Source organism: Lobosporangium transversale (genome assembly GCF_002105155.1).
Source record: "Lobosporangium transversale strain NRRL 3116 chromosome Unknown BCR41scaffold_1, whole genome shotgun sequence".
Lineage (NCBI taxonomy): Eukaryota > Fungi > Mortierellomycota > Mortierellomycetes > Mortierellales > Mortierellaceae > Lobosporangium > Lobosporangium transversale.
This window is the reverse complement of record NW_019028979.1, coordinates 198,957-215,655: the sequence shown is the minus strand read 5'-3', so window position 1 is coordinate 215,655 and position 16,699 is coordinate 198,957. Positions and strand designations below refer to the sequence as shown.

Genomic DNA, 16,699 nt, shown 5'->3' with positions numbered 1-16,699 from the left:
TTGCATCGTTTTTTTTTTTTTTTTTTTTTTCTATTTTTTTATTCCTCACTTTTTCATCATGATCAAAAATATCGGCAAACTCAAGCAGGTATGTTTGTTCCCAACTTCACACTCCTTGTCGCATTCTCTTATATACCCTGCCATACACCCATCGCAGCTTTATCACCAATACATTTTTTTTATACGCCTGTTCTATTCTACTGCAGTATAAAAGACAGACTGGAATGACAAAGAAAAAAAAAAAAAAAAAAAAAAAAAAAGGCACAGAATGAGATCGACTTGGAACAGGAATGCATTGCATCTCAGAAACAGCAATTTGAAATGGAGACGGGCAATCAAAAAAAATAAAAAAATAACGGTTACAATGACTCTCAGGACAAATGGGATCCATAATTCTGTCAACTTGCTGATATTGCTGTGCTTGATTCCTCCCCACCAACGACCTTCAAGAAGCATCATATTGACATGATTGGCATGCAGGATCTCTCTCTCTTTTTTTTTTTTCTGAATCTCTAAAAACTAGCGTTTTTGAGAGCTAATATATGAAACGCAACCTTTTTTTTTTTTTTTTTTTTTTTTTTTTTTTCGTATTGTTTTGGTCGAACCAATCCTTTTATCAAAATGTCTGCAGTGGACTGTAGGCAAGAATCCGAAGGCTCGGATGGACGAGGACTTTCATACTCTGACAAATGAGACAGAGGCCAAGCGAATTGCACTCGAAAAGTTGGGCGACACCTCTCAAGCATATCTCAAAGCTATTAGTATGTGACAATCTAAATATGTGTTTACTACCATACACAACATTTGTATTACTCTTTCCCACTTCTTCACTTGTCTCTTCATTCCTTCTGGCTCATTTTTGGCTCGCTATCGGTTTTGTTGATCTGAACAAAAAAAAAGAAAGGCAAAAGTAAACGCGAGCCTAAACTCATATTCATGTCTCAACGCAACACACGCGCAACCATGTGCTTCCCAATCCTCTTTTTGCTATTTGTTTTAAAGTTTTTTCTTTTTTTAATCGTCATCACCCGAGCATTTGACCATCGCGTCGTTACTAGAGTTTGTTGAAACTTGACTCCATTAGGAAATGAGTTTTTTTTTTTTTGTGTTCAGGTTTCTAAGTCATGTTTGTGTTTTTGAGACGCGGTTCAGATGACAATAGATGGCATGATATTTTTTTTTTTTTAGTCAAAATTGAACTTATTGAAGCGAGTGCTGTGGTACATCTCGATTATCTCTTCATCAATCTCTATGCGCTTTTTATTTTTTTATTTTCACTCATGGCGATCCCTTCATAATATGTTGTTCCATTATGATGAGCAGTTTATTTTTCTATTTTTTTTTTTTCTTTTCTTTTTTTTTTTGTTGGTCTGCGCGTGTAAAGGGGGTGTAGTGTATGAACAAGAGCCACCGGTCAAGTTCACTCAATTGGGAGTCAGCGACTTGCTCACTTGTTGAATTCTATGTTGAAAGAAAATAAGGAAGTATACGTGAAGAGGAAAAAAAAAAAAAAAAAAAAGAGCAACATTGAGCACTTCATCTTGTCCAACCATGCCATACCTATTATTAATTTCTAATTGTGAGTGATCTCCTCCATTGTGTTTTACCGTGAAGACATGATGTGTATGTGTGTTCAGAGATGATATCCTGATGTGATTGCAATGAGGCGAATGTTTACCTGGTTAATTCTCTGAAAGGAACAAAAAAAAGGAGGCACAACTGTCTGTGGGCTGAAAGTCTGGGTGCGTTATTGATCAGTCGAATTGATTGCTTCGTTTGATCGTCTAAAAGACTATAGTTGACCTGTTTTTAATTTACGCTGGTCATTTTCATTTCTCAACAACAACAACGAAAAAGAGGTCCCCGGTCGTACAATGGGAAAGAGCAGAAGCAGAGAAGGAAATGTATTCTGTTTGATTTATGCGTGGATAGGCGCAGGCACACCGGGCTGGGTTGACAAACAATTGAAGAGCTTGAGCTTAATTCTTTTTATTATTTATTTTTTTATTTTTTATTTTTTTTTAATTTGATTATCATGTGTGGAGCAGTGTTGTGGGCAACAGTTGTCAAAACAGATCATTCTATTGAGCAATAGAAAATAGTTTATTTACTCTTGCAGCCATAGACTGGGTCAGGCGCACGTGCATGTTTAATGAGATGAATCGTTTTGTTCAATGACCAGGATATTTCCATACTGTATCTCAAAGCATGGTTATATATTGGTTATATATTAATGCATCCCATCTTTGTCCTCTGTTCTTATCGCCTATATGAGGGCAGTGTAAATTTTAAAAATCACGGCCAACCCGGTGTTTTTTTTTTTTTTTTTTTTTTTTTTTTTTTGCGCGGGAAACGCCTCTTTTTTCTCTGTCCTTCCCGCCAAATTTAGCCGCGGAGGAATATGAAAATTATTTTGATGCCATAATTCATGCTTACATGTTCAACTTTTTTTTTTTTTTTTTTTTTTTTTTAGGCAAACGAGTTGAAGGTGATGACAAATATAAGGGATTGGCCATCGAGACATTCGGTATGAGCCTGTCTGCTCAAAGCTACACTATCCGCGAGGGGTCACAATATAGGACAGCACTTCAGCGCATGGGCGATGCACATCAAAATATCGGCGCCGCTCAATTGGAGTTGGTAAGCAACGTTGGCCTCCTTAGTCTATTCCTAGTCCTTTCCAAGTATATGGTTGATATTTAATTAACTCCCATCTTACAATACCCCTGTTCTTTTGAATAGATTTCCCGCTTTGGTAGCTCATATCTCGATTGCCTTGAGAAATCCCAGGCACAGATGAAAGAGTATCAGGCACTACAAAAAAAGCTACTATCAAGGCGACAGGATTACGATTCCAAGCTTGCCAAGGTACAAAAAGCCAAGAAAGAGAAGCCAGAATGGGAAGAAGAAATGCAAGCTGCAAAGGCAAAATATGAAGAGACCAGAGAGAATGTACTCAATCTCATGACTACTATTAATGAATCCCAGGTACAGTGACAAACAACATATCTTTTATTGTCTATGAAGCTTCCAATCTGAGGTGATTACCTGCAAGATTGACTAACATCATTTGGAACCATGTTTCCACATGCTCATTGTAGGACGATAACCTGAGTAGTCTCAAATCGTATTATGATGCGCAACTGGCATATGCTCGTAGGGTAGTTGAAATCTTGGAAGCTATCCCAGAAAGCACCTTTGTCAGCACATCTCCTAACGGGTCACGCGCCTCGCTATATAATGGCAACGGTACCTCTACGAAACTGAGCCGACAGAACTCTCAGGAGCCTGATGACGAACGCTCTAACCACTCGGATGACCAATTAAGCACTCAGTCAATACCTAATGGGCGTCAGCCCTTCGATAGAACCCCATCTTCTGCGGACTTGCGTCGCAGCAACATGAACCAAAATCCGAACTTGGAAATGAGTCGATCAATGTCCCATCTGACACCTAATGCGGCGCAGACTAGAAAGAACAGTGGAGGAAGTGGAAGTGGAAGTGCCCGCTCCAATGGATTTATGGCACCACCTCCAGCTCCTCCGAGCAGAGGTCGAGCACAGAAGCAGGTGCGAGCGCTATTTTCATTTGATGCCACTGGCGATGATGAACTATCAATGCAGAAAGGTGACATTATCCGCATTGTGGAAGAGATTGATGAGGGCTGGTGGGAAGGAGAGTTGATTGATGCAAATGGGGTCCGACACACCGGAATGATTCCTTCTAATTATTGCGAAGAAATCATGAGTGATTCGGGATCGACCCATCGTCAAGGATCCACTCACTCAAACTCTTCTGACCCAGGACGTTACATGGATGAGGACGAGACAGCGTACTATGAGAGAGAGACAGAGCCCACAGTCCACTATGCTGAGCCAGAAGAAATTGTACCAGTGCCGGCTACGAGGAGAGCCCCGCCACCACCAGCAACGAGACAGGCTTCCTATGTTGCGCCTGTATCCAATGTGCCCACCTCCAATGCACATGGACATGGATATACAAATGGAGTACCTCTTGCTACGCCACCTTCGGCAGCTGCACGTGCAACACCTCCTCAGAATCGACCAGCATCGGCTCTGTCGCCTGTGAACAGATCATCGACCATTGGTAGTAGGATGCCTCCACCCCCTCCACCAACTCGACGTGCGACTGCAGAGCCAATGAAACAAGGTCCAGTCATTTCTAGCTCGACTACACCAGTGATTACACCGCCCTTGATGGCCTCAGGAGGAGGACCATCCTCACCTGTTCCCCCTACTCCATCAGCAGGAGCACCGATGATGGGTTATATTCCTAAAGATTATTTTTCGAACCAAACATCGAGCTCTACTGAAAGTGAGATGGGGCCTTGTCGTGAGTGTCAATGCACAGATTTTTCAGCGAATGTGTTCAAGCGTGGAAGTTGTAATAACTGCTTTCACATCCACTAAAAAACAGGACAATATATGCCTTTAGTTCAAAAAAAAAAAAAAAAAAAAAAAAAAAAAAGCATTTTTAATACTATTTTATCTCATAATAACTTGATATTTTTTAAGAGTCATGCTAAAATGTAATTTGTAATAATAAAAAAAAAAAAAAAAAAAAAAAAAAAAAAGAGTCAGTCTGATCTCAAATTGATCCCTGTACCTCGATGAACTAGTGTTTTTGATAGACAATCCTGATCAGCAACGGTTTGGATTTCATTCATTAAAATATAAAATGGAGACATCAACATCGAGGATGCATTTGTGCATATTCATCCTTGGCAAAGTTTAAGTTCAGCGGATGATGGTTTTTTTTTTTTTTTTTTTTTTTTGGTGGCGGAGAAAAGGATAGAAAAAAGGAGAGAATAAACTAATCATGTCATTACGTTTTTTTGTCATGGCTCTTGTCGGACTCTTGAGAAATAAAGAAAGGGGGGGAGTGAATAACACGTAGAGTTAATGAAGATTCATCACTTAATTGGCCATGACGCTTGGAAAAGACAGGGGGAAAGGGATAAAAAAAAAAAATGATTGTTTAATGATGCAGGTGAGGAGGCAGGAGAAAGGGAAGAAAGGAAATAGGGTTTGAATGTTTACAAGGAAAGCGGGACATGCATGTGTACAATGCATATGTCATACCTTTGTAGGACCGTTGAATTGTTGATGGTGTGTTGGGCTGGACTAAAGAAGTATGTGGAACAGTGCAACGACAACAGCTAACGACCCATTACTAACTAACTAACAACAACAACAACAACAACAACAACAACAACAACAACAACAACAACAACAACAACAACAACAACAACAACAACAACAACAACAGCAGCAGCAACAGCAGCAGCAACAACAATTCAGCCAGCAGGCAAAGCAAAATCCGAAGATGGCATAACGGTATTAAAGATGTTCTCTTGAAATCAAAAGAAAAAAGGGAGCACACAGCACGTAATTCACACAGACAAAAAAAAAAACTCTACATGGACGTGGACACACAGACATTTTTACTTGAAATTAAACAACAACAAAAAAAAAAAAAGTGGATCTAAAGACTAAGGAGAACCATGAAACTGTTCTTTGTCCTAAATGACAAAGAAAGATATATTAAAGAAAGGTTTGTTTGTTTTTTTTGTTTTTAGGTATTTATGTATTTACTTTCATCTTATCATTTGGTTAGTGTTAGATTGGTGTGGTTTACAACATGCGCATGAAAAAGTGCATCGAGAGTTCTAGCAAGAATGAAAGAAACAGTGAGTATTATGGAAGTTCATAGAAAAGCAGCAAGCCAGCAACCCTGCTTTGGACCGCAATCTGGTGGAGACTGAAGATCAGCTCTATCGCATTTCAAAGGTACAAGTTCGATACTCTCATCGGGAAACGGTATACGTATTTTACATTGGTTGAATGGCTGAGTGATTGAATGATTCGTATGGGTATATCGACCTTGGACAAGGCGTCATTGTGTGGTGTATTGTATATATTTATTCATATAGTGTTTATAGTGTATGAATTAGGCTGTTTTGAATGAGAAAAGGCAAAGGATAATAAAGAGGAAACCCGCATTCTATCGTTCCTTCACATATTCTATGCATAAATATCACAATATTACAAAAAAAAAAAAAAAAAAAAAAAGTGGATGAACCACGCATAATTTTTTTTTTTTTTTTTTCTTACGGGAAAAAAAAGGGACGTCCAGACCATTCGCATCATCATCGTTATCCATCGTCATCATCATTTTCTCAGGGCAACAAGGAATCAAACTACCAAAAACTATGCAGTGACTAACTTACAGACATGCTGTTGGTGCTTAAGGTTGTTGTGCTGTTGATGTTGCTGCACACTGACACACACAAACGAAGATATAAAAATATAAAAAGGAGTGACAATGGCGAGGAGAGACAATCCCTTTTCCCTTGGTTTCTTTTTCAATTTTCTTCTCTTCTTCTTCATTTGCTTTTTCATTTTTTTTTTCCTTACTTTTCTTTCTTTCCAACTTCTTCCAGGATCGACTACCCTATTGCCTTCCACTGGAACCACTTTTCCCTCATCCTCGACAAACACATACTTGTTCTATCTGAACATCAACCTATTCCAATAACAACGGCACTCAAGTGACATTTCACTAAAAAAAAAAAAGCACCACATCCATCCCGATAACTCATGCCACCTTTTCCTTTGTTTTAAGGAAATCTACCTTTTTATTGCTTTTTCTTTTTCACTCCCTACTCTTTTTTTCTTTTTCTTCTCTCTTTCCTGTCCTTTCACTTTTCTCTTATTGTAAACTGAACAAAACTGTCTCAGTTTCTATTATCTTTCCGTTTTTTTCTCTCTTTTCTTTTCCACACACTACACATATAACTAAAAAATGGGTTTCTGTCACCGGTGTGGCGATCTTGTCCACGGCGCCAGTTGTCTCAAGTGTGGTGGCCGCTCAGTCTGTATGTATCCTGATCTCTTACCTCCTCATTTTTATTCCTAGCCATATCAAGTCTACTTTTTTTTTTTTTTTTTTTCCCTGTTTCCATTATCTTTTTTAATCGCTAAACACGTCTTCAATTGAAGTTCCATGTCTTAACGCGTTTCTCTCTTTCCAATTCAATGAAAAATTTTAGCATCCGTCACAAGTGGGCTTCAGTCCAACTCCAGACATGATCCCTGGATGAGTGCGTAAGTAATCGAGCCTTGAAATAATCAAGATTTTGTTGGCTCTTAATGGGGAAGAAAAAGAAGAAAAAAAACGGGTTCTCAACCAGAAATTACGATAACGACACATTATCAACAACAGCAAACAGTCAGTGTCTGTTCTCGTGCTTTGTTGTTGTTGTTGTTGTTGTTGTTGTTATTTTTTTTAGTCTGGATCACGCGGCGGGATATAGGGGGGGAGGGGACGGGATCATCTTAAAAAGAAGGTTATGGCAGACTGATTCAGGAGAACATCACCTCGATTTTTTTCTATTGGCGTAACTTTGTAATTGGCTTGAAAGTCTGCGCCTTTCTTTCTTTTTTGGGATACTCGTACCTGCGCTAACGCTGCTAACGAGTGATGGAAGTGATCAAGCTAGAAGAGGCAGAGTCAGGAACAGGATTACAAAGTTCTGGAAGAGAGAAGTCACGACTAGATGAGCGCCACTTGAATAGGGGGGGAAAGGGGGGAAAGGAAGAGAAAGAGGAATAAGAGTATGATGGTACAAGCACCAGAGTCGCTTTGTTTAAACAGTGGAATGACCATCGTCGTACACCCCTTCTTTCTGGAGAAAGAGCCACTTTGGAAGAGAATGATTTTTTCACCCTTACACATGCCCTCTACACATGATGCCCTATTTTTATTTTTTTATTCTGAGTGGCTGACTGACTGACCGCCACATTCTATAATGCTTGTAAAAAAAAAAAAAAAAAAAAAAAAAAAAAATAGATATCAGAATATTCTTGAGGGTGGTATGGCCAAGCCTGCGAAGCGCATGTCCATGCCTTCTGTCCCTTCCATGAGCAGGCCGCAGCCTCTCGTCATTCAAAAGCAATGTCATGGCTGCAGTAAACAAATCCATCAGGTAAGAATAACTTTGCTATATCGTAATGATGTAATATTTTGCTGTTGTGGATCAGCTTCACATTGCCTATTATAGTATGGGCGTTCTATTCCTAACTTGTTTGCCTATTTATTATTCACATTCATTTTATACGTGTCTACACAAATGTATATTTCAAATTAGGCTAAAGTATTCATGGAACCTGGAAAGCCAAATTTCATTTACTGCGAAAAATGTTATATCGAAAAGTTCACCAAAGGAAGCTGTCCAGCATGCTTTAGGCCTGTGATGTCCAAGACCGACCCCTATATCACACACAACAAGAGTTCTTGGCATGCAGTAAGATTTTTCATCCCTTTCTACTAAATTTTGTCTACTTTTTGTTTTTCCTTTCTCTCGTGATATGAATCTGAACTGACTATCTCTTTTGCTTGTGTGTTGTTTTCATACTTTTTTTTTTTGCCTCTAGGCTTGCTTCAAATGCTTCAAGTGTCGTATTGACGTTTCATCAAAGCCATTGGTGGATTTGCGTGGACGACCTTGTTGTGAGGAATGCTTGATGGCGCAGGCAGGATCGGCAGCTGAAGAAAGCAACAGTAGCCCAAACCTTAAGGAGGACGTGCCTAATACCAATAGCCCTCCACTTGACGATCGTTCCATGACTAGCTCACCACCATATACCTCTCAACAAAATCCAAGTAGTAGTAGTGGCGTTGATAACACCACTGACCGCTCAGAAAGATCCCCAGTCAATCTATCGCCTTTAGATTTGCATATGGACAAGAGTCTGCCTCCATCAAATTCACCGCTGTCAGCTCAAAGTACCGCTAGCCCATCATCCTTAGCATCCTATCGTAGCACTCCTACTAGCGGATACACTAGCGGTACCTCTTCCGCATATTCGAGCTTAGGACGAAAGCGTGCAGATTCAGTTGTGCTTCCCTCAGCAATATCAGCTGCTAACTTGCTTCGAGCGGACCATTCAGGATCAGCAGCCAATAGCCCAGTCTTACAATACAGGCGTCCTAGTTCTGCACTTTCTATCCATTCCTACACAAGCTCGAGACCTAATTCTCCATCCCTCAATTCCCGACAGGATCAGGAAAATGAAGGCACGTTCAAGTCACATGACTATCCTGAAACAATTGATCAGGACCAGGACCCAAATATGAATGAGAACACATCCGAGTCTACACTCTATGGTCTACGTCATGCCAGGTCACGCCATTCACTTGGATCGGAAGATTTGGGGCCTAATATCGCACGCGCTTTACAGCAGCGATCGGACGCCGACAATGGAAGCCGAAGTAGTTCACGAGCTAATAGTAGAAGCAGTTCAAGACCGGGTACGCCAAACCTCAAGGCACATGCCTTAGATTCATATTCACGATCAACAAATTCCGTTGAGGCTGACCTTGTAGCGCCTACCGAGAAATTGTCTGTTTCAAACTCAGCGCGTGAACAGCCACGGCTGGAACAGCAGCAGCAAGGCTCATTCAGACCTTTAGTGCGCAATAGATCTCGATCGGTAGCTTCACCTAGCACAACAGCAGCGTCTGTAAGGGCTAGAACACAGGCTTATATAAACATGGCTCAAACAAATACCACAAGCACAACCTCTTCGCCCCCCAGAAGCTCTAGTCAACTGTTTAACGCAAACCGAGGCTCTGCAATCTTCAGCAACTTGCCTCCAAAGCAGCAGCCATCGGCAGCAGCAACAGCTATAGCTAATGGGTCATACGAAAAAGAATCAAAAGAATCCGCGCCGATGCCCTCTGGTGCAGAGCCTAACAGATCAATATCTAATACGAGCCCGTCTTTCCGCAGAAATGGCCATGGTCATCAAAGATCCAATTCCGCGGGCGATGCTATCGTATTCCCTGTGGTCAATGTCACGGACGCGCCCTGGAGTCCATCGGTGCAGCGCGCAGCTACGATTCCAGAGGGCCACTGCCACAAATGTCTTGAGAAAGTGACCGAGAATGGTGTGCGTTTACAGAATGGGGATCGGTACCATATCGGGTGCTTCCTTTGCTATGGATGCAAGCAAGTGTTTACAGAGTCTGAGTTCCATGTCGTCCTTGGACGTCCCTACCACCCTAAGGTGAGTTTTCTTTTCGTCTTCCTTTTTACTCTTAGGCCCTATGATGAAACAACTAATATTGACTTTTTCCTTCCTTCTTTCATTCTACATAAAGTGCGTCTCAATGGCGGGCCCAACGAGCTCAATGGGTGTTGTCACAAAGTGTCAACAATGCCACAAAGTCATTAGCAACAAGTCTATTCGATTCTCTGGAATGAATTACCATCCACAGTGCTTTACTTGCGCTCACTGCTCTAAGGTGCTTACAAGCACTAGCCGATTCTTTGAAGTAGATGGCCGTGTCGAATGTGAACAATGCTGCGACGAACGTGACGCTGTCCGTCTTCCACCCAAGATCGTTCCGGTTCCACGTGCAACAGATCATTTCCCTTTGCCAGTTATGGTCCCCTCAAACCCAGGGATGGTCGCCGGCGGCCAAGGCAATCTATCGCGGTCAGGATCGGGCGCTGGGTCAGCCACGCCATTGAACGAATCATCTTCGCCTCTTAGAGCATCTGGATCGCCATCGTATGATCAGCTCACTTTTGGAGACCAGATTGGAAGCGGAGCATCATCCCCATTGGCACAGCGAGCCACACCGCCTCCTCTGACCAGCTTCTTTGGAACTCGCACACGTCCTTTACCCAAGTTTGGAGGCACGCTAAACTGCCCTCGTTGTCACCAGCCCGTGGGACTGATGGATCAGACACCAGGACCCAACAATGAAAAGTGGCACAAAAAGTGTTTGAACTGTAAAGAGTGTAAGAAGGTCTTAGATTCAAGCGCACTGACGCGCGGTGAAGGAGAAGCGTATTGCCGTGGTTGCTTTGTAAGTCTTTTTTTTTTTTTTTTTTTTTTTTTGATATTTGAGTATCTTTAGATGTGGCAAATGACAGGGTTCTAACGCTGTTTATTTATTTATTTTTTTCATTGTAGAATAAAACGCGTACCCGCGTATAAAAAATCTACTATTTTTGTACTTTAATAAAAAAATGTTTCAGAAACAAATAGAGAAAAATACCTTCATTACATTTTGAAATTGATCATCCTTCCTTCCATCCTTCATTGTAATAACATCCTTATTATTTTTTATTACATACGGTTGTTAATACTCTAATAGTTTTTTTAGGATTAAAAAAAAAAAAAAAAAAGAGTGCGTGCTCACGCGTTGCTCGCGTAGCTTTATTTGTTTACATTCGCCAAAAGGTCTCTCTCTCTACCCTTGCATCATACATCCAAAGCTAACTTTTTTTTAGTTCCACTCATTTTCACCCTTTCCTTCATCATTCCCTCTCTTTCATTCTCTTTCTCTTTCTCTTTCTCTTATTCACTCTCTCTTTTTCTGTCTTCTTTTTTTTTTTTATCTACTTGATACCAGTCACATTTTTTTTTTTAAAGGTCACTGTGTTCAAAGGCTCCGACACGTCCACGAACATTAAACACGACACGAAAACACAGCAAGATACAAATGAGCACGATAAACAACACGAACCCGAGAGTCGAAGGAGGAGCCATTGCCACGAGTATAGCAGATACAGGGGAAAGTGCTGGTGTTGAAAATGGTATGGACACAGGCATTTTTAACGTCTCTACTCGAGAGACAGGGTTGAATAGCGTGCCAGAGCCATCACACTCGTCATCAGTGGAGCAGCCTTCGTCACTTACATCCACAATAGAGCCCAAATCCGTACCTACGCAATTGCCATCTGGACCTGTAACTAACATCACCGCTACATCTGTGACAGCACCTGATACTGTTACTCCTCTTTTGACTGCTACTCTTTTCTCCATTTCGCACACCGGCTCTCTTCCAACGGGTGCTGGAGAAGGTGCGATAGCAGGACAGACGTCAACCACAACAGCGTCATCATTACCGGCTGCAGCTGCTACTGTAAATGCGTCAGAACCCTTATCAGCCTCATTTCTTGCTGCATTTTCCGCTACTATGCAATCATCAATCCCGGAAGATAGTAACTCTCCGGCGTCCCATCAGCAACCGTACGTTGCCTTACCGGACTATAACCAAACTCAAGCCCTGTTGCCGACTTCAGAATCATTTCCTCCTACTATTGCATCGACTACAGGAGCAACAGGAGCAACAGCAGCGGAACCCGGATTACAACATTCCTCATCATTAGATGTAGAATCCATGATGTCCCCAAATGCTACTGTAGCAGCACCTGAGCCTGTTAATCCATCAAATATCCTTGGAGTTTTCCCTATTTCGACCGTTTCTAGTAGCGACAGTATAAAGAACCATCCATTAATACCAGTGGCTAACTCCTTGACTTCCACAACATCAGAACAGACAGAAGGACAGAGGAAACAATCGAAGCCGTCTCAATCTCCATCACAGCCGACTACCTCTCAGCCTCCAAAAATGACAGCCTCAGCCTTGTTTTTACAGCAGCAGTTAGCGGCGCAGCAGCAGTTAGCAGCACAAAAAACCGCCCAAAAACCATCAGGTGCTGCGTCCACTAGAGCTTCCTCATTACAGCGGCCGCAACAGCAAGCGTCACAATCAGGACAACACGTACCCATACAGGGCCTAACGGAGAATGGAGGGACATCTCCTCTTCCTCTTTCCGGAACGACTCCTGCTGTAGCTATTGAAAGTGAAGGTTCTTCGAACGATAGAGTCCCCCTGACGACTCCAACGCAACTACAGCATGATCTCCAACAGCTGCAGCTTCATAACCAACGACAGGCAGCGGCGGCGGCGGCAGCAACAGCAGCGTCTGTAGGTTCTGAAGGACAAATAGACTTGTCCAAAGCGACAGCAACACCGCCATCATCATCGTCAGTTGCACCTATGTCAGTCATCGATAGTGCAATTAAGCAATTACTGGGTACAGGGAGCACCGTCGGCGACATTACTAATAATGATCCTAATGCCAATACTAATAATCGATCAGAAGATGTTCTCATGGAAGATGTCCATCAATCGTTGTCGAGCTCCCACAATCATAATGCATCCACCGCAGCATCAACAAGCAACATCAATCTCGGTAATCCAACGATTGAGATTGGGTCCGGTGATGGTGAAGGCATAGGAGGAACTACTGCTGCTTCTGGATTAAGCCAATCAATGAGTGATATCGTACCCACAACAACAGCAGCAGCAGCACCAACAGAAACAACCGTTGTGGATGAAAGCGATGCAAAGGCGCCTCAGATTTTTAAGGCCACCTACTCGGGTGTGCCTGTTTTTGAAATGATTTGTCGTGGCATCGCAGTCATGCGCCGTCGATCAGACTCTTATCTTAATGCAACTCAGATCCTTAAGGTGGCAGAGTTTGATAAGCCTCAGCGAACAAGGATTCTTGAACGGGAGGTTCAAAAAGGTGAACATGAGAAAGTCCAAGGAGGCTACGGAAAATACCAAGGTAAAACCAACGGAGCTTTTTTTTTATTATTATTAAATAGCATATACGCTCTTCAGGTTATTTTGTCTCAATTCACTTATCCTCTCTCTCTTTAAACACGTATATAATATATATATATATATATATAAAAAACTTCACTATATTCATTAAGGGACATGGGTACCTTATGATCGAGGAGTACAATTGTGCCATGAATATGGAGTGCTTGATTTATTGCGACCTTTATTAGAGTATCAATTCTCAAAGATCAACAGTCCTCCTCTGGCACCAAAGCATGTCACAGCGGCGTCGAACAAACCACGGAAACCAAGAGAGCCTCGCGGCACTGGGGGATCCAAGGGCAAGAAGAATAAAAAGAATTCTGGACAACTCTTGCCCAAGCCGGGATCGCAAGGGCCTGTTATGGGCGTAATTGATGATAGTCATGAGGGAGGAAACATGGCACCATTTGATGGAGGAGAAGAAGAGACAAGCACATCAGAGTTGGATGATGACGAGGCACACAGCCGTGCAGGCAAGTTCACAATACTGCAAAGAAAAAAAAAAAAAAAAAAAAAAAAAAAAAGAGTGTTGTACTAATGCTTATGCTTGGCAAATATATTTGTATTTGGAATGTTCGAGTAGGTAGCGAAGCAAGTATGGGTGAAACAATGAGCATTCTCTCTGCTCATAGCAGGACACCATCTCCAATAGGGTCGCGGCCTGACTTATCATCAAGTGAGGTATCTGATGGCGAGACTCTTTCAACGGGACGTCGTCGTCGCCCAAGATCTTCAGATCGATCGCCGAGAGCACGGAAGAAGCAGCATAGCCGTCCGGGCGATGAACTCTTTATTGGATACCATGGAGGCCAGAATAAACAGAGTGGATACCACACACCTCGCAAAGGTCAAGACGTTGAAATGCGTTCACCTTCGATGCGCCATGAATCACCAGCTCGTCCCCAACGTGGACGCGCTGATACTCGCAGTAATAGTGGTACTGGTGTTGGTGCTAGTACTGGTACTGGCGGCGGACGTGAAAATGGAATATGGCCAGAGGACGCATCAAACACAACAAACGATTCAAACCAGAGCCATTATGCAGAGACGCTTCTCAACTATTTTGTATCAGACTCGACTGCATTGCCACCAATTTTGACTCATCCACCATCGGATCTCGACTTTGACATCATCATTGATGAAGAGGGACACACACCGCTACACTGGGCTGTGGCGATGGCACGGACAAAGATCGTGAAGCTACTAGTGCAGCATGGTGCAGACATCTACCGAGTCAATAATCAAGGGCAGACGGCATTGATGCGCTCTGTGTTATTTACGAATAATTTCGATATGAAGACTTTCCCCTCCTTACTGGAGATCTTGCAGAAAACTATTTTCACGATTGATAAGAATGACCAGACGGTTTTTCATCATGTGGCTGTTACAGCAGGCATGAGGGGCAAGGTACATGCATCCCGCTACTATATGGAATGTCTGCTCGAGAAGTTGGCGCAGCACCCTCAGGAACTAGCCTCAATTATCAATGTGCAGGATGTCGTAGGTGACACGGCTTTGATCATTGCTGCAAGAATTGGGAACAAGAAAGTTGTAAGACTACTCATGGATGCGGGAGCAGATCCCAAAATTCGAAACAAGTCTGGTCGAAATGCGGATGAATTTCTTCAAGAAGCAGATATGCAATTTGGTAGCGGTATCAGTGGAAACAATGGTCCACACTCCTCTTCTGTGTATCCTTCTTTACACTCATCTCAGCTGGGGCCGCAGTCACATCAGCAACAGCAACAGCAACATCTATCACAACTACAGTCGTCCCTTTCTTCGCCGTCGTTGGCTGCAGCAACAGCAGTTGCAGGAGGAGGAGTACCGAGCTCTTCAGTTCACAGTAACACCTCTCTTCAACAACCTGGACCTCAATATCATCCTCACAGCAGTAGCAGTAGCAGTGGCAGTCATCAGCACCAACGCATGAGTCAAAACCAACAACTGCAACACCATCCGACTGCTCATAATCATTCAGGAGGTATAGGTTCTGCAACCACGACACCCATATCGACCCCACGCATGCACAGCCATACTTTGTCGCCTAATATGCATAATCACCCCTCGCCAAATCTTCACGGACAGCCCACATTCGGGACAAGGTCCTTAACCCCGCCACCTTCAAGATATGGAGGGCCTTCAGGCCCAACATCCATCTTAAGCACGGATCGACCATCGAATTCAGGACACCCAGAATATTCACCATCTATGAGAAATCCATTCCAAATCCAGCCTCCAGTCTCGTCATCTCCAGCACATCCTGGGCTACATTATGGTCACCACTTAGACCCCAATGCAAGACCCAGTCTCAAGTATGAGCCGTCGTTATTGTCGTCGTCTGGGCGAGGATACGGAGGAGGCGGGCACAATGATAATCAACAACCTTCGTTAAGCCATGGGACACCAATAGAGAAAAGTCACTCCTCACCCTACTTGGGAGCGAGAGATCTAGGAAGCAGTCATAATAGTCATCATAATGGAGCCTCCAGCAGCAGCAGCCGATCTTCTCAAAAAATGATTCCAGCAGTGACTGAACTGTTTGAGCAGCTGACACAGTCCTACGAAAAGGATCTATATGAGAAGGAACAAGATCTATTAGATGCTCGTAATCTGCTGCAATCGATCCAAAGTGAGATCCAGGAAGGGCAGCGGAGTATTGAGGAGCTGCGATCTAAGACTATGTATTTGGGTCAAGCAGAAGATCAAATTCGCACGTTGGAAGGTATGATCCGACAGGAGATTAATTTGCGTCAACGCTTGAGGTTGGAGAAGCTAATTACGCAAGAAGAGACACGACTAAAACAAGAAATGGAGCTGGAGAAAGAGAAGGAAAAGGAGAAATCCACACCAGCAGCAGCAGTCGGAACAGAATCTACTCCATCTACAAAAACCGCTGCCGGTGGTGTTGATATGGAGAAAGTCCTAGCATTAGAGAAGGAAGCATCAGAGTTGAGGCTGAGCCTAGCAGGAATGCAACAGAAACGAAAAGATCAAGTAGAACAAATTATACAACTCAAGAGTCAACAAGGCAAGAGACGCCACGAATACAAGCGTTTGATTGCATTGTGTTGCAATGTATCGATTGACGAAGTCGACGGCCTGTTGGGTCCACTTTTGAATACTCTTGGAAGTGAAGATGGCATTGTGTGATAAAAAAAAAGCAAAAAAAAAAAAAAAAAAAAAAACCAAATCATCTTTA

General features: G+C 42.6%; 3 protein-coding genes across 3 annotated transcripts; all 3 read left to right on the top strand.

Annotated features, from left to right (window-relative positions):
- The first annotated feature begins 22 nt into the window (after positions 1-22).
- Positions 23-4,442, top strand: BCR41DRAFT_343843 (hypothetical protein). Its single transcript, XM_022022366.1, has 5 exons — positions 23-88; positions 632-761; positions 2,474-2,640; positions 2,743-2,988; positions 3,102-4,442. Exons 1-5 carry the CDS (start codon positions 59-61, stop codon positions 4,428-4,430), a joined length of 1,902 nt encoding a protein of 633 aa, XP_021886326.1. The 5' UTR covers positions 23-58; the 3' UTR covers positions 4,431-4,442.
- A 3,400-nt stretch (positions 4,443-7,842) lies between these two features.
- Positions 7,843-11,091, top strand: BCR41DRAFT_1292 (hypothetical protein). The gene is made up of 5 exons (XM_022019478.1): positions 7,843-8,326; positions 8,457-9,333; positions 9,496-10,091; positions 10,186-10,899; positions 11,007-11,091. The coding sequence occupies exons 1-5, from the start codon at positions 8,183-8,185 to the stop codon at positions 11,028-11,030; spliced, it is 2,355 nt and encodes a 784-aa protein (XP_021886325.1). The 5' UTR covers positions 7,843-8,182; the 3' UTR covers positions 11,031-11,091.
- Positions 11,092-11,538: 447 nt separating this feature from the next.
- On the top strand, positions 11,539-16,650 carry BCR41DRAFT_391096 (hypothetical protein; the record flags this gene model as incomplete). Its single annotated transcript, XM_022028327.1, has 3 exons — positions 11,539-13,456; positions 13,686-13,974; positions 14,130-16,650. 3 exons carry the CDS (start codon positions 11,539-11,541, stop codon positions 16,648-16,650), a joined length of 4,728 nt encoding a protein of 1,575 aa, XP_021886324.1.
- Positions 16,651-16,699: the final 49 nt, after the last annotated feature.